The sequence below is a fragment of the Thermomyces dupontii genome (assembly GCF_041956625.1).
Source record: "Thermomyces dupontii strain NRRL 2155 unplaced genomic scaffold VTN31scaffold_4, whole genome shotgun sequence".
NCBI lineage: Eukaryota > Fungi > Ascomycota > Eurotiomycetes > Eurotiales > Trichocomaceae > Thermomyces > Thermomyces dupontii.
The window spans coordinates 368,710-388,465 of NW_027192310.1; the positions used below are offsets into that span (position 1 = coordinate 368,710).

Here is a 19,756-nt window from a genome sequence, read left to right on the forward strand (position 1 = left end):
GGTTCTAGCCCTGGGTGTGCTTCTTCTTCTGTCATGGACGACTAAAGTGAGGTAGCCTACTTGATACATACGCCTCATGCATGTGACAGATCACATTTGCAACCCAGAACCTTATCATACCGTAAGACATCCGTAAATTACGCCAATTCCTTCCGTCAAAGGCAGCAAATTAGGGTTGGGCTGTTTGAAAATACGCGTCTCGTGATTCGTTTGACTAACGCGCCTCTCCGCGAATACCATGTCCACTCGAAAGCTTCTACTTCTCTGCACACAGCACGGTACGAGTACACCGGCAGGATTAGCTTCTGCAGCTCTCAGCCTTGCGCCTTGATTCACATTGACACCCATTCAAGGCCCATGCGGCTTGTCCTCTTTGATCTTGTGGCTCATCGACGTCAGCTCGTGAATCACCTTTGTTGATGACTAAGCCCTGTCTCCCTGCGCGCCTCGAGTCTGCCAGGGTCAGTCTACGCTCCATTGAACGCGAGTGCCCCGTTCAAACTGGCGGTTTTCTGAATATCGTCCATCTACGAGAACATTTCGGCTTGCATTGATACCGTGGCTTGGCGCTTCGCAAAGCGCCGTCCTCCAACGCTGTCGGAATGAAAGCGACTCCACTGCTCATCGCCTGGCACAATGACAATGCCCCCATTTACTCAGTGCACTTTGATCCTCATGGCAAGGGTCGACTAGCAACGGCTGGCAAGTACGTTGGCGATAGCCCTCATGCTGCAGCTTCTGGAGCTTGTGCTAACGCACTGGATCTGGTAGTGATAACAATGTCCGAGTACGATTCCCCGTTCCCTAATCCCGTTCGGTGATGTCCCGTTCACGCTCTGATCATCGCTAGCTCTGGAGAGTTGAAGGAACCGGTGACGAGCGCAAGGTGACCTACCTGAGCACTCTGGTCAAGCACACACAGGCCGTCAATGTGGTCCGCTTCTCCCCCAAAGGTACACCCTACAGTCATTCCTGGATAGCGAAGGAACAAGAACTGATCAATGCAGGCGAAATGTTGGCATCGGCCGGTGACGATGGGAATGTCCTGCTATGGGTGCCCTCGGAGCTTCAGACCACAGGACTTGGCGAGGAACATGCGGACGACAAGGAGACATGGCGCGTCAAGCACATGTGTCGCTCTTCAGGAGCAGAAATATATGACTTGGCGTGGTCTCCCGATGGCGTCTTTATCATTACTGGGAGTATGGATAACATTGCTCGGATCTACAATGCACAGACAGGTTCGCGCTCCTCAATTAGGATTCACTGTTTGCATCATTCTAAATCTCTCTTTTCAGGACAAATGGTCCGGCAAATCGCGGAGCATTCCCATTATGTTCAAGGCGTTGCCTGGGACCCGCTGAATGAGTTCGTTGCAACTCAATCGTCTGATCGAAGTGTCCACATCTACAGCCTCAAGACCAAAGACGGCCAATTCTCGCTGACTACCCATCAAAAGATTTCGAAGATGGATCTCCCGGCTCGACGGATACCGTCGAGCAGCCCTGCACCTGATCCGGCACGGTCTCAGCCGGGGCCCAGCGGTTCCTCCGCTCACATTGTTTCACCGGCCCCATCCACGCCGGGCACACCCAGGACAATGAATCTACCCATGGATCCTCCTCCTGTGACCCATAGTAGACGCTCGTCATTTGGGTCATCTCCGTCCATTCGCCGCTCGGCGTCGCCGGCCCCGTCGTTGCCGTTGCCAGCTGTGAAGCCGATGGAGGTGTCATCTCCGAGTCTTACTGGCGGGTTGGGTGCCAGAAATGCCAATCTCTATGCAAACGAGACCTTTACATCCTTTTTCCGTCGTCTCACTTTTGCGCCTGATGGCAGTCTGCTCTTTACTCCTGCGGGACAGTATAAATCGACCCATGTCTCTCCCACTGACTCCTCCAAGACGATCGACGAAGTCGTCAACACCGTTTACATATATACCCGCGCGGGCTTCGGCAAGCCGCCCATCGCTCATCTCCCCGGTCACAAGAAGCCATCTGTTGCCGTTAGATGCTCGCCTGTTTATTATACTTTGCGGTCAGGGACCCGTCCGACCAGTCATATTACTCTGGACACAACTGGAGGAGATTCTTTCCACTCATTACCGGAACCTGTGGTCAATACCCCCACAAACGTGACGAGCCATCCTCCAACACCGAGTGATGCGTCCAAGCCGCAGCCGTCATCGAAAGTGGAGGCGGAAGCTGCCCCTACTCCGGCTTTTGCCCTGCCTTACCGGATAGTTTATGCTGTCGCGACCCAGGATGCGGTGTTTGTGTATGATACACAGCAACAAACGCCGTTGTGCGTCGTGAGCAATCTGCATTTTGCCACTTTTACTGACTTGACATGGTGAGTAACCAATGTCTTTAAGAGAAAGAAAAAAAAACCCACTCGCTGATGATACGATAGGTCTACGGATGGCCTGACCCTCATCATGAGTTCCTCGGACGGCTTTTGCTCGACCTTGGCGTTTTCTCCAGGGGAACTGGGCCAGCCGTATGTTCCATCTGCAACTGCACCGCAGGGACACGTGCCTGGGTCAGACGCGCAGCCAGCGCAAGCCTCGCCCAAGCCGACACCTGCGCAACCCGCAACCCCTGCCGTAGTCAAAGGACCAACCGCGACGCCGGCTAGGCAGAGCGTCGGGTCTCGATCCAGCAGTAACGACACCGAAGTGGTCAATAATCCGACACCCATTATGGGATCCGTCCCGCTCGTGACGGCGACCAACTCCGCTCAGCCGCAGACACTGCCTCTGACAACGCCACCTGAGACGCCGCTGCAGGCCGGCGTGTCTCATAGCACGGCCAGCTCCGTCAGCAGCGTCCTTGGCAAGCGAGACCTCGGTGGGATGGCCAGCGAATCCGAAAAAGAGGATACCAAGGGAGAAGAAAAAACTCGGGACAACAACAAGCAACAAGAGGGCAATGAATCCCAGCAACAAGAACAAGAACAGCAACAACAGCAGCCAACGAAGAAGAGGCGGATCGCGCCGACTCTGATATCGGGACCTCCCTCATAGCAGGTGATTGAGACCGCCCCGGCGGTGCAGCGAGCTAGGCTGATCTGTGGTAAACCTCCTGCGGACTCGCTACAGCCTGCTCTTTGCTTCTTGTGTAAAATGATTCAGAGATAGCAAGCAAGGTGTACGTCTTTCTCTCTCTCTCTCTCTGTGGGTGTTGGCTGCTCTTTGGTGCGTTCCGGGTGACTGATTATTGCTTCTTGCTGTCTGAGCTGGTGTTCTTGCTTTTTGAATTGGATGTCTGTTGGGTAGTATTATGACTCTTATTGGTTAATAGCTTTGATGATTGCATGGATGGAGAATTCGACGAGTTGGAGTGATGTTTTAAGCCAATATGTTGTTTTTTTTTTTTATAGCAATAGGTTATTGGTGTAGCATCGCGATATGTTCTCTCACCTTGGTGTCTTGCTTGACTGTAAACTCAATTGTCAACAACGTTAGGGAGATCTTACACAGCACGATAGGTACTGCAGTAGTCAGTACCCAATATGGATATATACTCCGTACACTTCGGCTGTTTCCGCGCCATTGTATATATATACTCGGAGTGCACCGATCGACTTGCATATATGAAGACGATGCGTATCAATCCTATGCAAGGCAAGGAGGACCATTATGATTACATCTCGACTTGTCTAGTTAAACTAGTTCTAGATGAACAAGATGCAACCCATCATCAAGCGCCCGCTGGAACACAACAAGTCAGAGACAGGAGAAATAAGAAAAGTAGAAGAAAAAAAAAGAAAGTACAAATAATATCAACTCGAAGATGATCAGATGCATATGTGTGTGTGTGTATGTTGTGCGTACAGAAGAAAAAACAAGAAAGGAACTGGAGGAGGAAGCAGATGCGACTACGACGTCATCCCTGGTCGAGGAAACACCGGCACCGTCTCCAGTTGCTCCAAGCCCCCCATCGTGCCTTGTTGTCCGCTTACATGCCATCCTTGACCCGTCTGTTGGTTGATGAATGCGCTCTGTCGGAACGGGTTCGTGCTGCCCGTCGGATTCGGGCGCAGCGGTTGCAGTCCCGTCGACGCGGTGGTGGCCGGCTGCTTCGCGGGTTGGGTATTGCGAGCAAAAGGGTTGGTTCCTGTGCGCTGCGGCTGTAAGGGCTGTGTGCCCTGGTGTTGCGTCATCGATTCGCCCATCCCAGCTGTCGCTGGCCGCTGCGGTACCATCGACAGACGCTTCGCAAAGGGGTTCGTGCTCTGACGCGACAGTGGACGGGCGGGGGCGGTCTGATTCTGGCCAATGCCCGTAGTGTTCGCCACCAGCATTGACTGTCGGAAAGGGTTCGTGGACTGCTGCGGAGACAACCCATTGGCTGGGGTCCCAGACGGCTGGAAAGGCGAGGCGCCGTTTTGAACCCCGGGAGACAGTGTATTCTGGAAAGTGTACGATTGCGGCCCATAGCCACCAAACCCTGCTCCAGTCGGTGTGGCTTGCAAGGGTTGCGGCTGAGGCTGGGATTGACCAAACGGAAACCCTCCCTGCTGCGGTTGCTGCTGACCGAACGGGCCGTTGAATCCTGTCTGCTGGGGAACGAAACCGGTTTGTGCTGGAAATCCAGTCGGCTGTGACACAAACCCAGTCTGTTGGGGCTGGAACATCGGTTGCGCAAAGTTGGGTTGTGAGAAGTTGGGTTGTGAGAAGTTGGGCTGTGAGAAGTTGGGTTGCTGCTGCGGCGGCTGCTGTGGCTGCGGTGCCAGCGGCTGCTGATTTTGCTCGATGGACTCGAAAAAGTCAATCAAATCCCCAGTTGGTTTCTTGGTCTCCGCCTGAGGCGCGGAGTTCTCCGATGTTTTGGCCGGTTCGGCCGGCTTGGAAGCATTGCTAGAGGATTTGGTTGGTGTCGAGGAATCACCCCCTTTGCTCGCCTTCCTGGCTTTGGCTTCTTTCTGAATCCGGTACTCTCTTCGACGGAGTTCAAAGTCTGGATCATTCAGGTCGTCCTCCAGAAGCTGAGCGAGGTCCGTTGAAGCGTGTTTCAAGTTGGGGATCTCCAAGCGCGTCGCGTACTCAAAGTGGCGAGCTACACCGAGAAATTTCACCACCTCATCCGTCAACGACGTAAACGTTTTATAGATGTTCAAAGCTCGTTCGCTGTCTGGCCGAGACATCTCGAAGTAGTGTTCTACATCCTCTGCGTCAGCGCCTGCCCGCGAGGTACACGAGGAGTTGATCAACACCCACCCAATACGTTGATTGTCCCCTCGTTCATCACCGAGTAGAGCGTGAGCAGGTCCAATGTAAGCAGGCGGAAGGCGCACAGGGTTATCTCGTTCTCCACCTCATCGGTGACGAGCTAGAAACTGTTAACCGATCTTCTCTCCTGCGGGAAACGGGTCTACGTCAACGAACATTGCAGCGTACTAGCGCCTTGATCTGCTTCTGCACGGCTTCCGTCTCCCGCAACAGGCCCTTGTCGACCGTGAGGCGCTTCAGCCGACCGGGGCCGTTGCGAACATAGTCCACACGGGTATCTCTGAAGCCCTTAATCCGGGCATTGAAATAATCGGCGTAGCGACGGATATTCTGTCCCTGCGTTTGAACTGAAAGACCATCAGCATGTGCCGGGGGGAACTCGCAAGTAGAGTAGAGTTCACCTTCAGAGAAGCCGCTGATCGCAACCATTCGTGGATTGGCAGCAAGAAACTCAAGGGTCGCATTTGGCGCGCCCTCTCGAATCATCAAGTGCAGCACGATCAGCGCCTTGAAGACGATCGTCCATGTTGAATCGCGCAGTCGGAACTGGAGGGTGCGAAAAATCTCCGCCACGCCCGCCTCACCGCTGTGTGTCGCGAGGAGAATATGCTCGATGTATTTGGCCTTGGGGGGTGCCAACTACTCGCCGCAATCATCGGTCAGCCTGCTTTCATGCCGGAGCTGCACGGCGCAAGCGGGAATTCGAAGCACACTCACTTTAACCTTGGTCGCCCCCTTTACCGACTTCTCAAAGTTGGTCATTGTGCACGCTCACGGCCAGCGGAGGTTCGACGAATCGCTACGGTTGTGACCAGAAAGCGGGCGACAGGGGCATCGAGCGCCCATCGCACAATTGATTTTTTGTCGCTGGGAGGGGTATTCGCGGACGGAGTATTACTGAGTTGGGCCAGCGGCGGTCATGGTCAGTACTCGGGCGCCATTGAAAATTGGAGTGTGGCGGCGGGTTTCGAAGGGAGAGGGCGTAGATCGCGGAATAGAAACCGACAGGTACTCCAGATTGACTATAAAGACCACAAGGACTCCCTTGCGGGGAGAAGACGAAAATGAGTCGAGAGTTGGTGATCTGATCGACTTTACGTATGGAGTTGGAGTCTGATTCGCTCTTAGTGGCCTGTGTTCAATCTTAGGTAGCGTCCAGCATATCAACGTGGCGGCTCACACGTGCTGTCAACAACGACAGCTATGTAGAAGCTTGATCTCAGCACATTATCTATCGCTGTTCTTACTGGTAGTCGAAAGAATCGAATTCTACGAGCGACGAGCCAAGCGGTGCCTGGTGATCCCATTCAAAGCACTTCAAACCAGTTCAATGTTAGGCATCGATCCTCGACTCTACAGTCTCGATGAGATTCAAACCCTGCGAGGATATCCTTGAAAACATGACGCCTCCTGTATCGAACTGAGTCTGAGTACAGTCTACAGAATGTACTGGAGAGAGTAGAGCCTGTCTTTCTCAGGGGAATCCTAATGCTTTTCGGAAGGCAAAACTACAGTAAATAGTTGCATTCATGAAAACTGAGCTTTTGCCATGAAAAATTCCATTTCTAGAGTCCCATAAGATCCCAGATCCGCCTTCCCGCCTTTCACCCAAGAGACGTCTAGAACTTGTTGAAGGCCTTGACAGCCTTGCCTGTGCGCGGCAGGACACGCAGGACGTTGAAGCGGACCTATTTATCGACATATCAGTAAACGCCCGTATCGAGGACATGGCCTAGATATCACGTACGGTCTTGCTGAGAGGGCGGCACTGGCCAACGACAACCATGTCACCTTCCTCGACACGGAAGGCCGGCGAGACGTGCGCAGCCAGGTTCTTGTGTCGCTTCTCATATCGGTCGTACTTGGGGACGTAGTGGAGGTAGTCACGGCGGACAATGATCGTACGGTGCATCTTGGTGGACACAACCTTGCCGGTCAAGATACGACCGCGGATCGAAACCATACCAGTGAAGGGGCACTTCTTGTCTAGGTTGAATTAGCATCGGATTTTATCACTGTCTCGGGAGAATTGGGACGTAGCAGGTGATCTGAGACCGGAACCGTGTAGCCCAACGATTCACTCCCGAGATTATCATGAGAGTCATTTCGAGGGAATCGAGAAAAGCTCAAGACGTCTCACTTCCGGCTCAAACTGCGCTCTCCGACAAGTCGTCTCTGACACGGCTCGCGATCCCAAGTCACTGCGGCGCATCCAACCCCGGACACAAAGCTCAAATCTGGGCCATCCATACCAATGTAGCTCCCCTCAATGGCAGTCTTGGGAGTCCGGAAACCCAGACCGACATCCTTGTACCATCGTCGGCCCTTGCCCGCCTTGCGGCTCTTGGTCTTGACCTTCGAGTTCAGGAAGATGTGAGGCTGCTTCTGGAACGCACGTTCCGACTGGACGGTCAACTCGGTCGCCATGGCTGCCAAATCTCGGTGCCGACAACTGCGAGAACGGGGTCGAGCTAAGAGTGAGGCAGCTGTCGAATTCGAAGGTCGACGACGTCGGGACTCACGGCGGGAAAAGAAATTGTTGCGGAGACTGCAGGCTTGGATATTCAGTTGTGGGAAGTTGTGCGATGGACACGCTAGTCCTTATTGGGATTAGCGCGACTCGGCTAGGGCTAGTCCGCTTTGTTTACATCTTGCGGGTCGAGAGACGCGCCAAGTATGACATCGAGCTCCTCAATCCATGCCATGACGCGAAAGAATTTTGTTTTCTTGCACAGTATCTTCAAATCTATTACACTGGCTCTTCTTTGAATGAATATTCAACTCAACGATTACTTACCGCGGCGCTACGTCTTCGCCGCGTAACGACCGGTCGCAATGGCCTCGCGGGATCCCGCAAGAGTGCGCTCTCGACGCTCGATTGCCCATGTGCCCAAAGCTGGTGCGGCAGCGGACAAAGAGGACTCGGCAACAGAGGGTAGTTCAATCCCGGGGGCTCCGGGTGTGGGCAAATCCGGGACCAAGGAGAAGAAGTCTCGCAGCAAGAGTCTCGGCCCCGGCGGTTTAGATGCGCTGCAAAACTCGAATGGCAATAGGCGCAAGGTACGTTGCAATCCGCTTTGGGAGGTCGCATTGCATACTTACAGGGACAAATTAGTCAACCGCCGCTGTTCCGCTCAAGTCCATTCTGAAGCCCAGTATTCCGCTCTCGCCACCAAGACAAATCCCGACCTACGATGAGGCGCGCAGGCGCAATGCGAATCGGAGCCCGTCTCGAGGAACAACGGGAAATGGCGCACATGGACAGGCCGGAGAAGGAACGTTGATTGATTTCTCGTCGCCGTCGAAACCTCCGGTGACGGGTACCGATCGCTTGGACAACCCCTTCGACAATTTCAACGCGGTCTCTCCTCTTCGCGATGCCAAAGAACGTGAAGAGCGCGAGCGCAGGGAGCGCGAAAGGCAGGCTATCCTAGAACAAAGGGAAGCGCGCCGCAAGTCCATGGCTAACCGACGCGTTTCATTTGCGCCGGAAGCAACCCTGCATACTTGGAATGTGGTTGAACTGAACGAAGATTCCACTTCGTCGTCGGTGTCAAATTCGACAAGGCGTGCATCTTTAACAGGTTCCACGCGTGGTGTGCGAGATTCTCCCTCGTCTGCTGGGTCAGAAGAGGATTCGGACACTGCATTTTCTCCTGTGCGCTACGGCGCCCAAGACATGTCGTCGAGTCCTTTCAGCGGAAGCTCAGTAGATGATAGTGAGACACAGAGCCCTGCTCGGGAATCAGGCAATGACGCAGGATCTGATATGGATACCGATCTTGACGGGGAAAGCACTGCTATGAGCCTCGACGATGTCACGGCACGGACAACCGGGTCGAATGCCTCGGACGGTAACAGTACAGATTCTAGTACTCGTCTCAATAGGGCGCTGGAGCAAGCGGCTCGTCATGCAGGGACGCGGGGCATTGATTTCGATGAAAACGGGGAGGCGCCCATGGAGATCGCGGATCAAGAGATCACTGGGGCCTTCAAACCTTGGATCACCAAAGGCCAAAGAATTAGTTTCGACATGGAGGACATAAGCGCTCTGCATGACCAAGAGAACATCAACCCGGTTCAGTCCCCAAGCAAGAGAAACTCGATTTCGGGAAGGAGTGATCATGAAGACGACGAATTCAATGAGGACGAGGAACTCAGTATGGACATCACCAATGCCGTTGGTCGCATTCTGGCCAACCGGGCAAATGCTGCGACGGATCGTCGCAAGTCCACTTCAGAACAGTCAGTTTACGACGAGAAAACTATGGAACTGACCAATGTCGTTGGGGGCATTGCCGCAGTAGGCTCACCCGCCAAATCTGACGCTGGTACGAGCGAGGTCAATGAGAACGAGGAGATGACTATGGAATTTACCTCCGTTGTCGGCCGCGGTGTCCTCAGCAACCATCCCTCAGCTGCTCCATCCAACGACGCCAACAATGGGAAGGATGGCGATAAGCAGCAAAAGGGCCGCAATTTCTCCGAGTGGGCCACCGATGATGATGATGGGGATGTAATGGATATGGAAATTACCGGAGCTGTTGGCGGCATCCTGTCCCCGATCGCAGAGAGAACGGAAGAGTCGCAGGATGAGCATACCGCGGGCATGGATTTCACGACCGCGATGGGCAGAATTCTGCCACCTACCAGCAACAAGCGAGGGACGCAGCTGGAAGATCCTGGCTCCGATGCGGCTCAGTCGATGAGCTCTCCATTCCGAGAGAATGTATCGCCGTCGCCGTCTCGACCGACTACATCGCCTCGTACGGCGGCAGTAGCCTCTGAAACTGGCAGTCCAAGCTTGGCTGAAGTTAGGACGCAACGACCAGAGAGAATCTCCGGTGTGCAATCACCGGCAGTCCGACTCACGCCCTCGCGACGGACTACCCAGGAGAAACCTGTGACTCCGTCAAAGCAAGTGACCCCTCGGCGCTCTCGCCCTGCCACACCTAGCAAGACGCCCCCGTCAAACAACGCTGCCCTAAAGAGCGCGTCGCCAAGGTCAATACGGCAGAAGAGTCAAGCCTCGCCGAACAAGGACCAGACGCCACGACGCCGGAGTCTCTTCGAAACCGACGCACAGACTGGTCAATTGACACCAACCGTGTTCTTTCCGAGAGCACGCCGGCCCTCGGGCCTTGGAGTTGACAAGGAAGGCCTCGGTTCGCCGAAGGTCGCCGCCATCTTGGATCGTCGCCGTTCAATTGGGGAAGATGCAAATGAATTTGTTCCCCAGGAACAGCCTCTAAGGCAATTACGTTTCGATGATCCCCTGAAACTTCAGGAGGAGGTTGACCGGGAACGTCAGGAAGAAGAGAACCGTCAAGGCAGGCATGTCGTTTCCGGAAACAATGATCAAGATACTACTTCCAACCTAAGGGAATTGATATCGAGTTTGACTCCCAAGAAGAAAAAAGTGGGCAACAGAAAAAGCCTACATGTCGGGACAGCCAAGGGCATACTGGGAAAGCGACCTGTTGAGCTTGACCAGTCCGATGATGATGACGACGAGCCTAAACGTTTGCGAGGTCGTCCTGCGAGTCCTGTGAAGAACGTCAAGCTTCCTGCACCGCCGTCGGTGGATGAGACGGTGGGGCGAAGAAATGCCGTCAGCAAGCCTGATCTATCCCCAGGAAAGATGGGTAGCTTAAGCCCGCGGCGGAATCTGGTTGCCCAGCAGACGAGTCCGTCGAAGAGTATTGAGCCTCCGAGCGGTACTCCTGCGGAGGCGCCACGGGATGAAGAGATGGAAGAGGGAGAATCCGACTGGGAGCCGATCACTTTGCAGGATTTCTTGAATATGACAAACATTCACTTCATGGAACTCGACACAACCAAGCGGCGTCACACGACTGCGCCGGGGGCTGACCAGAACTCGAAACGGTCCAGCCAGACTTCTAGTGGGGAGATCAGCCTAGAAGACTGTGTTGCGGCTGGGCTTTGCACAGTGCCAGTGTTTGAGTTGTATCAACATGTGAGTGTTGAAACTACCTTGAACATGAATTGTTGCTAACTGTCGTGATATTCCAGTCTTGCCGTGAGCTGAAGTCTTATATCTCAGAAGGAAGGCAAATTATTCGTTCGATTGAAACCGAGACCTACAACGATAACCCGCCGTTGTTCCGTGAATATGTGACTGCGCGACCTGATATTCGAGTGTTGATGGACAATCAGTTCCGCAACGTTAAGACGCACGCCAGACTTCTCAGCAAGGCCATGTGGTATGAGTGGCGCATGAAGCTTCTTGACGGACTCAAAGAGGGACTGGACCGTCACGCCGAGGAGGTCAAAGCCGATGACGCGGCTCTCAGCAAGCAGGAAAAGTTACTCGATGCCGTTGTTCCCGGCCTTGTGGAGAAGCATGCCGCGCTGGAGTCAGAAGCAAAGAAGTTGCAGGAGGTAGTCGACGAATTCGAGAATTGCGATCAGGAAGAACTGCGCCAGGCCCGCGGACGACTTGCTGCGGTTGACGCGGAGATCGCCGCGAAGAAGCAGCAACTTCAGGCGATGCAACAGGAGTATCAAGAGAAAGTTGACACGCTTGAAGCTGGAGCGAAACGAAAGGCCGAGCTTATGAACCAAATCAGCGAGGCGGAGCGCATTCAGGAAGAGTGCCGAGGATGGAGCTTAAAAGAAGTTAAGGCGCTGAAAGGTAAGTTGGTGGTGCCCCGTTTCACTAGCCAACGACTGCTAACCTCGATTTTTTTATTAGATTCTGTGTGCAAGCTCGAGCAGCAGACGGGATGGTCGATCATCTCGGCCCAGAACTCGTCACCGGAGTCTCCCGCTGGACCCGTTCTGACCCTGCTGTATAAGGACGAGTTGCAGTCGCGGATCTATCCAAAGCTGTTCAGGATTTCCATGTCCGTTGACAATGTCACTCCGTTTGAACTCACATACTCGCCACGGAATCGAGGCTCGTCATCCGCACCATCCTCGCCCACGCTTGCGAAATCGCTCATCCTGTCCCATCTCCGCAAGGGCATTGCGACGATTCAGCCATCTTCCGTGTCACTCAAGCAAGTTTTGCGCTTCGTGTCCGCAGGCTGGGACCTAGCCCACCGCTTGGAAGAGGAGATCCGTGCCCTGGACTTTAGCGGCGTCACGCGGTGCAATCTCACGGACGGTCCCGATGCCGGGGCATGTCTACGTGCAAGATGCATGCTCATTGGGCCGATCCAATCGGGAGAATCGCAAATAGCTCGCATCGACGTGGACTTTCAGGTGACGCCTCGGACCGGCACCTTAGGTACGGGATTGGAAAATCTGGAGCTGGAAGCGGACGTGACCTGCACCAAAGTCTATGGCTTCGGCAACGACGTTTCCCGCACGAAGGGCTTGACGGAGGCTCAGATGCGGGACATGATCCTTCGGGGACTGGGTGCGAACTCTACGGGGAAGAAGCAGAGAAGGACTGGTGAATTGTTCCGTGTTCCTGCTGGTTTTGGACAGGGGATCTGGAGCCGTTCTGTTCGGGGGCTGACTGAGAGCATCTTTGTATCTTGAAACTCTTTGGCATGATGCTTCTTGCGGGGGCGATTGTTACGGATGGCGTCGTGGATTGATTTTCTGCAGTTACAGGGTTTGGGGATGGGCGTTAGGGTGGACATCTGTTCCATGAATTCAGTCCTGCATCTTCAGTGCAATTGTGTATACACACAAAGTAATCGAGCCTGCTTGATATTTATTTCACATGCTCTCTAACTATACGCTCTTTCTGCTATACGCCCTCTCCGACCCCGCACTCCGTTCAGGATACAAAATCGCATTCTTGGACGTTGCGCAGTTCGTCGCGCTCCCCGAGGGGTGAACCGGCCGACTATGCAAGTCCTGCGGTCGCCCCAGTACATGCATATAATACCACGCCTCGGTCAGCACGGTAAACCCATCATCCTTGGAGCCCTTTCCGGCCTCCGTCTCGTTGAACCGCGGCCCCGAACACCCAAGGTAAGGCGTGGCGCCGGACTGGCGCCGCAGCGCGCGCTGGATGTGCTTAAGCGAGTAGCGGGTCGAGTTCGAGGGCCGGATCCCAGCCCGCGCCAGCCAGTCGTAGGTCGGATAGCGGCGGAAGTAGGCCACGGTCGTGGTGAAGTAGTCGAGGACGTCTTCGTATTCCACCCGCTGGGGGCCGTAGCAGGGGAGATCGAAGGTGGAGAAGCAGGTGGCGTGCTTGGAGAACTCATGGGCCCAAAGTTCGTGGTTGGGAGCGTTGAGGTTGACCCAGTATCTGCGTCTGGTTAATTGATTTTTTTTTTTTTTGACGGTGCTGAAAAACTTACTTGTTCATCCAATCAAGGAGGTCGTGGGCGCCAAACGGTTCGATCAGCTTGTCAATGGACGGGCCGGTGTATGGCGGAACGGGGGTGCCTACGATCTCATACATCAGCCCTAACCAACCTTGCTCTTTGACGCAGCCAAAACAATCATGGGTAGCAAATGAAACAAACCATCAGGTTTCCCCGTCGTAGTATTCGGCCACGGAACCGGATCATACTGGCGGTTCAGATCACAGTACTGCGTGTACGACCCATTGCAAAAATCCGGCCATAAGCCATGCACCGTCCAGCTGTTCTTCGGCAGCAACTGGCCCTGGTCCTCCAGACCCGTGTGGGTGTCCCAGAACTGCGTGATGAGAACCAGCCCGCCAAACGTCTCCGAACAGCAGGTATCGACCTTGTTTGGGGTTGCTCTCTTCGAGCAGGACCATACAGGTTCATCTGGGGGGTTCACCGTCAGCCGTGAATGGATTTGGGCAAAAGCATAGTATCTGTGAAGTATAGTACGGACCTAGAACGCAGGAATGATTGAGGTTGCTCTGGCCATAGAGAGAGGCAGCCACTGGACTGCCCAGGAGGGCTGCGATCACAATGGCTGAGGAAAACATTCTTCCTGCAAGAAGACAATTGCCTCGGTGCTCACCATGTTTTTTAAGAGCTTGATCCCACGGGTTAAATATATGCGGAGGAACTGGCAATGGTCACATCGCGTGTTGACTTGATAGAAGAGCCATGTGCGCAGATCATTGGTGGTACAGGAACGGTTCCTAGATTGTTCCCCACACTTGCTTAAGGAAGTACCGAGACTAGCCATGATTGGCTGACTCGACACCTAACACATTCTTGGCATAATCACGTGGCATGCACGTGACATAAGGAAACGACCAAACGCGCGGCTGGCAAATGCCATGAACCCGCGAGGAGAGTAAGGACGATTCGGATGCTTTTCGAAGAGCGTACAAGTACGTACAGAGCTCTTAGCATGCTGCGACTTAGCTCCCGACGCAGCCAAGGCCTGGTGAGTAGTATGAGTACAGTACTGTATGACGATTTCTGGTTGAAGGTTGAGGACCGATCGAATCGACACAAAAAATTCGGCGCAACTCTCACTGACCTAGTATGAATTAGGGCTTGCTGTCCTTTTGGAACCGGGAATGCTGGAGTCGATGAACCTGGACTGTCAGCCCGAGCTTATATCAAGCCACCTATCGTGGCTCAAAGTGGCAGTCTGGGATTGCTGGATGTCTTCTGAAACGCTGGTTGAATGAAGCCTGAGAGTCTGATGATTCCTGTCCTCGCTCCAGAAGCGACGCCGCTCGTTATGCTGCACACCAGAGGATGTTCCCATTCCTTCACGGGGGAATTGCCGGCGGTACTATATCGTGGCTTGATGGTGCGACGGAGAAGCTCAAGTAACGAAGGGCGTGTTCGAAATCACGGACCTTTCGCCCGGCTTCGTTCTCCAGTTCAGATTCTTCAGCACATTGCCGCGATAGCGCCTGGCCCTCATGGCCAGGTTACTTCTCGACCAGAAAATTGAATGCATGCCCCTTCATATACTGTACCAGGGCATAATCAGGGTCAAGTTTTGTCAGACACTGGAGCATTCTCCAGCGAATAGTCTACACAACAGCGCTTGTCATGCCTTTAAAGCGTACCACTGGATGACGGAAATGCGAGTCAAGGGCAAGACGCCCATCCCCGTCAAAACAGACGTTGTTGGCAATCCCTGCGAAAAAAAAAAAAGTCGACGCTTTTCACAGTCTATTGCGTTTGTCGGCAGAAATCCACAACCCCAGTACGCAGGGATCATGGCGGCCACATTGTACCAGCCAGTCAGGTCGAGCAGCGTGTCGCATCTTGCAGGATCTCCATCGAGCAGGAACGCGGTTCTATGCTCCAAGACGACAACTGGCGGGAATTCATCGCGGATCATGCCCAAGCTTTACCAATGGCCTCCCCGTTCCCCGCGGCGTTCAGTGCTGTGTGTATACAGTCACTTCCGGCTGCGCAGGCGCTGTATGAGCGGTATGAGGGTCTCCGCGACATGCAGAAGGTCAGAGAAAGAATTGGGCCGCGAGAGATGCAATATTGCAAATTGGATCGTTTCGCTTTAGGTTCCAGTACAATATGTCGTTTGACCGCTTTAACGTTACGCTCCGATTACAGTTGCTTACGTGAGCGTTCGCGATTCCCCCAAAAGCTCGTCCCTGATTGGCTGATCTCAGCCATGCGATCACGACATTTCCCCATCTTATGCAACCATCGAGCTAACCCGCTCGAGCAGCCATTGAGATGGCTCGAGATAGCTCAGGATGAACAACTTCGAGGGCCCTAAAGCAACAGGTGCACCAAAACTGGGATATGCCCTCGGTACGCACGAAACACGGCACACGGGTTCAAGAGTGGCCTGGATATGATGGATTGTTTGCTGCGTTCGGCAGCAAAGGGCTGGGATAAAGCCCCAATTCCCCGTCATCATGGCTGATGAACAGTCGCGACAGCCATTTCAGGCCGCAGTCAACTCGGCTGGGCTTCGTCCCTTCAATCGCCAGGCACCGGCGCAGCTACCGCCGCTCTCGCAGCAGCATCATCCGTCGGCTGAGGGCCGACAACAACATTACCCCATGGATGCTGGATCACATACGCGGCGGTATTCAATGAATACTGCGCCTGCGATAGACTACGATCGAACGGAAGGGTTGGGCGGAGTGTCCGTCAGTTCCTACGATAGCATGGAAGAGGACCGTGTTCCGGTTGATCCTTCCTTGAGGAACTATCCACCAACATATCATCACGGTAAGCGAGTCTTTTTCTCTCTCATATTCTCTTTGAGATGGCAGTTGGGAGGTAGATTTATTCGCCGCATGGATGTAGACCCTGGTTCCTCGATAGCCATCCTTTTTTAATCGCAAGAAGAGATTGGTTGAACTTCAATGCATGGCGATAGGTCGAATGAATTGGGCACGTTTCATTTGTCACCAGACCCATGTTGCAGTTGGGATGCCGATGCCGTCGTGTTCCAGCACATCATCGACGGTGGTTGAGGAGACACAGGGGGGAGACCTTTGTGGAACATTTCCTTGACCTGTACCCCTATGTCCCTCCTGAGATGATGCATATTCCCTTGTTTTCGCGCCTTGCTTTCGACATCAATTCAATCACCGCTGTGTTGAGTCCTTTCTAATTGTCATTGTTGGCGTCGCAGCATCTTCAACCATGTTCAGGGACTCACATCGTCCAGGGAATGAAAAGCCACAGACCAACTATCCTCTCGCCACCGACCACCACCAGCCAATGCTGCCCTACTCCAATCCCCCAGTCTACCCGCCCGTTTCATATCCCGTCGACGAAGCCAACCACCATAGACCGGGCCACTACACCCCCTCGTCAGAGATCTCCTCGTCAATCTCCCCGCCCAACGGACGAGTCGGCAGCACAAAATACAGCACGGCCCCTTCCGGGCAACAGATCGCCCGGGCCCTCAGCGCAGAGGAACAGGCCCGCCTCGCCGCCGAGGAGGATAAACGCCGGCGCAACACCGCCGCCAGCGCACGCTTCCGCGCCAAGAAGAAACAGCGCGAGCAGCAACTCGAGCGCACCGTGCGGGAAACCACCGAGATGAACGCCACGCTCGAGGCGCGCGTCTCCCAGCTGGAAATGGAGAACCGGTGGCTCAAGAACCTCCTCACGGAGAAGAACGAGAATGTCGCCTCCCGTATTTTGAAACTGCAACAGCAACAGCAACGGCAAAACAGTGCAGATCAAGGAGCGCAGAGCGAATCGAGTACCCGACAAAAGCGAGATGTGGGCGTTGGGACGGACGATTGAGAGTGCGTGACCTGCTCTTTCCAAACTTTTTTTTTTTTCTCTGTCCGGGTTTCCGGGTCTTTATTTTCATCCCACTCATGACAATGACACTATCTATTTGGGGCAGGTGAAAACGGCGTTTCTTCTTCTTCTTCTTCTTCATACATGATCTGGGGAGGGGGGTTGAAGAATCGATTTGAATTTTCTTGCCGGTACGATCGATCTTTTTCTGTATGACCGTATCACGTTCTGTTTCGGTTTGTTGTTTCTCGTCGGTTGCTCATGCAAGGGGTGTAGAAGCCGATTCTAAATGAGTAGTACTATTCTTCATTTCCCGAGAAGTTGTAGATATTGATCTCACTAGATTCGAAGAAGAAGAAGAAGTGGTTTTTATCGGTCAATTCATTAGACGCTTCCATTCAACTCGAAAAATCAAAATCAGAGGTAAACCGCGTACCTCTGGCATTAGGTTAAGTATTAGTTGCTATTCACTACAGCTCGAAAAGACAAAGAATCAATCCAACCAATTCCCAATCCACACCGTCACCAGCAACGCCTTCGTCTTGTATTCGTGATAATCTTTCATTTCGCAGTCGTTGCATATAGACATGTGGGTCGCTTGGGTGCCGGTTAGTTTGTTCAGCTTGGCTAAACATTGGCTTTGCTGCTGCGTGGCTCTAGTGAATCTCATGCGGCTACGGGCTCTCGTTCCGTGCCTCGGCCTCGCTGCTCCCCATTGGCACCGCTGTGGACAATGCTACCCACGTCTTCATCTTCGGCCCCCTCCTCACCGTCGACTTCCGTATGGTAACTAGCGTGCTGGTCCGCGGGAACCCAGGAATCCCGGTCCTTCAGCGATCGGTCCTGTCCGGAGAAATCAACTCCGTCCTCTCGGCTCTTGGCCAGATTGTTCCGGCGACGCTGAGACAGAGTGCGCGATCGAGTGGAGAGGTTCGAGCGGACTGCGGCTCGTGACGTCACCCAGTTGGTCAGAGCGTCCTCACAATCTTGAATGATCGCCTTGCTCGCCTCATAGCCATCATATGGCTGCCGCGTTTCGCCGGGGGTCACTGGAGTGTCATCGATGAGATCGAGCAGATGTTTGCCATATCCAGCGATGATAGCAATCTTCTCACAATGCTCACGGAGCGCATCGAATTGATAGTTGAAGGCCGCCTTGACCTTTTCGCGAGTGATGTTGGACAGCTGAGCCTCAGCAACCAGCGACTCAGCCTCGGCACGAACCAATTCTTGCTCCAGGACTGTGATGCGCGGTGAGTTGGGATCCTTGTACTTCAACTTGGCGATCTCGTCGGTGATCTTCTGCTTGCCTGTTTCTGTTAGCCCAAAGGAGATTCGAAGCAGGTCGGGCCCTGTGAACTTACGATCCCGGCTGGGCTGCACAGAAGCTTCAATATTGCGGATGCTCTTGATTGTGAGCCGGTACTGATCATAGCGATCCACGAACTGGTCTTCGAGTTCGCCAATCTCGTAGATCAGCACACCCAGCTTGTCCGTCACATCCGAGACATCGTCGTCACAGCCTTCGCCCCAGAGCGACAATTGTTGCTAGACAAGAGAGAACGGATTAGGTCCAGCGGGGCATGATACAAGGCAAGTTCAATCAACATACTGCAACTTCCATGCGCTCGCGTCCCACCAGCTCCATGCTGCGCATGACATTCTTCTCCATCTTCACCAGCTGGGACAGTTTCTTGGCGAGGTCGGGTCCAAAGGCCCCGGCTGTTTGTTTACGAAACGCATGGCCTAGGCGAGCCATCGCAGTCAGCAAACTGGTCGAGGATATAGGTTACCGCTAACAATGAGTGTCGTCGAGCCGCGATTGAAGGCTCGGCTCGATGCAAGAAGAAGCAAAGGTGGGAGCGACTCACCAAAGTTGCTTCGCCCAAAGATACGGCCGGTCTTTGTGGTGGAAGGCGGTGGCGGAGGGTTTTCGAGTTGCGAGGCTGTGGGTGCGCGCGACTGGCGCATAGAGTAGGTGCGATGCATGGTGGTTCTTCACAGGGCAGGAGTAAAACGTGCGATCGGAGAGAGAGGCGCGAGGGAAGGGCGGACCGGAAAGCCGGGCGACTTAACGGGGCGGACGAAGCTCAAGTGGTGACGTGAAGATGATTCCAAGCTGTTCTGTGCGATTGAGTGGGAGCGGGGTTGGCGAAGGAGAGAACCATGGGAAGAGGAGTTCGATGCGAAGGCTCTGATTGCCGCAGTCGGTTACCCCTCGGACAGGACGGTCCCTGTGTAGATGTGAAGGCGTTATAGCCCGCGGTTCTTCTTCACAGAACCGGAGGCCTTGCACTCGATGATGTCGGGAAATCAATCGTGGTTGGAAAATGGTGGTGACGTCGGCGATGACTGACTGGTGTGGCCAATGAGCAGGCGGCTGGTCCCTTGCCAGCCACGTTGGAATAACTAA

The 19,756-nt window shown here is 53.9% G+C and overlaps 7 protein-coding genes across 7 annotated transcripts; 3 read left to right on the top strand and 4 right to left on the bottom strand.

Annotated features, from left to right (window-relative positions):
- Positions 1 to 602: 602 nt before the first annotated feature.
- Positions 603 to 3,025, top strand: VTN31DRAFT_4628 (uncharacterized protein; the record flags this gene model as incomplete). The annotated part of the gene is made up of 6 exons (XM_069405037.1): positions 603 to 706; positions 772 to 787; positions 851 to 953; positions 1,008 to 1,241; positions 1,299 to 2,352; positions 2,413 to 3,025. 6 exons carry the CDS (start codon positions 603 to 605, stop codon positions 3,023 to 3,025), a joined length of 2,124 nt encoding a protein of 707 aa, XP_069260141.1.
- An 854-nt stretch (positions 3,026 to 3,879) lies between these two features.
- On the bottom strand, positions 3,880 to 5,995 carry VTN31DRAFT_4629 (uncharacterized protein; the record flags this gene model as incomplete). The annotated part of the gene is made up of 5 exons (XM_069405038.1): positions 3,880 to 5,162; positions 5,222 to 5,333; positions 5,390 to 5,580; positions 5,635 to 5,872; positions 5,951 to 5,995. 5 exons carry the CDS (start codon positions 5,993 to 5,995, stop codon positions 3,880 to 3,882), a joined length of 1,869 nt encoding a protein of 622 aa, XP_069260142.1.
- Positions 5,996 to 6,852: 857 nt separating this feature from the next.
- On the bottom strand, positions 6,853 to 7,660 carry VTN31DRAFT_4630 (40S ribosomal protein uS17; the record flags this gene model as incomplete). The annotated part of the gene is made up of 3 exons (XM_069405040.1): positions 6,853 to 6,921; positions 6,981 to 7,219; positions 7,486 to 7,660. 3 exons carry the CDS (start codon positions 7,658 to 7,660, stop codon positions 6,853 to 6,855), a joined length of 483 nt encoding a protein of 160 aa, XP_069260143.1.
- Positions 7,661 to 8,068: 408 nt separating this feature from the next.
- Positions 8,069 to 12,742, top strand: VTN31DRAFT_4631 (uncharacterized protein; the record flags this gene model as incomplete). Its single annotated transcript, XM_069405041.1, has 4 exons — positions 8,069 to 8,293; positions 8,349 to 11,210; positions 11,267 to 11,888; positions 11,949 to 12,742. 4 exons carry the CDS (start codon positions 8,069 to 8,071, stop codon positions 12,740 to 12,742), a joined length of 4,503 nt encoding a protein of 1,500 aa, XP_069260144.1.
- Positions 12,743 to 12,940: 198 nt separating this feature from the next.
- On the bottom strand, positions 12,941 to 14,120 carry VTN31DRAFT_4632 (uncharacterized protein; the record flags this gene model as incomplete). Its single annotated transcript, XM_069405042.1, has 4 exons — positions 12,941 to 13,463; positions 13,516 to 13,603; positions 13,684 to 13,953; positions 14,024 to 14,120. The coding sequence occupies 4 exons, from the start codon at positions 14,118 to 14,120 to the stop codon at positions 12,941 to 12,943; spliced, it is 978 nt and encodes a 325-aa protein (XP_069260145.1).
- A 1,872-nt stretch (positions 14,121 to 15,992) lies between these two features.
- Positions 15,993 to 17,343, top strand: VTN31DRAFT_4633 (uncharacterized protein; the record flags this gene model as incomplete). Its single annotated transcript, XM_069405043.1, has 2 exons — positions 15,993 to 16,311; positions 16,757 to 17,343. The coding sequence occupies 2 exons, from the start codon at positions 15,993 to 15,995 to the stop codon at positions 17,341 to 17,343; spliced, it is 906 nt and encodes a 301-aa protein (XP_069260146.1).
- Positions 17,344 to 18,009: 666 nt separating this feature from the next.
- Positions 18,010 to 19,332, bottom strand: VTN31DRAFT_4634 (uncharacterized protein; the record flags this gene model as incomplete). Its single annotated transcript, XM_069405044.1, has 4 exons — positions 18,010 to 18,653; positions 18,708 to 18,891; positions 18,956 to 19,089; positions 19,215 to 19,332. The coding sequence occupies 4 exons, from the start codon at positions 19,330 to 19,332 to the stop codon at positions 18,010 to 18,012; spliced, it is 1,080 nt and encodes a 359-aa protein (XP_069260147.1).
- Between the last annotated feature and the right edge of the window lie 424 nt (positions 19,333 to 19,756).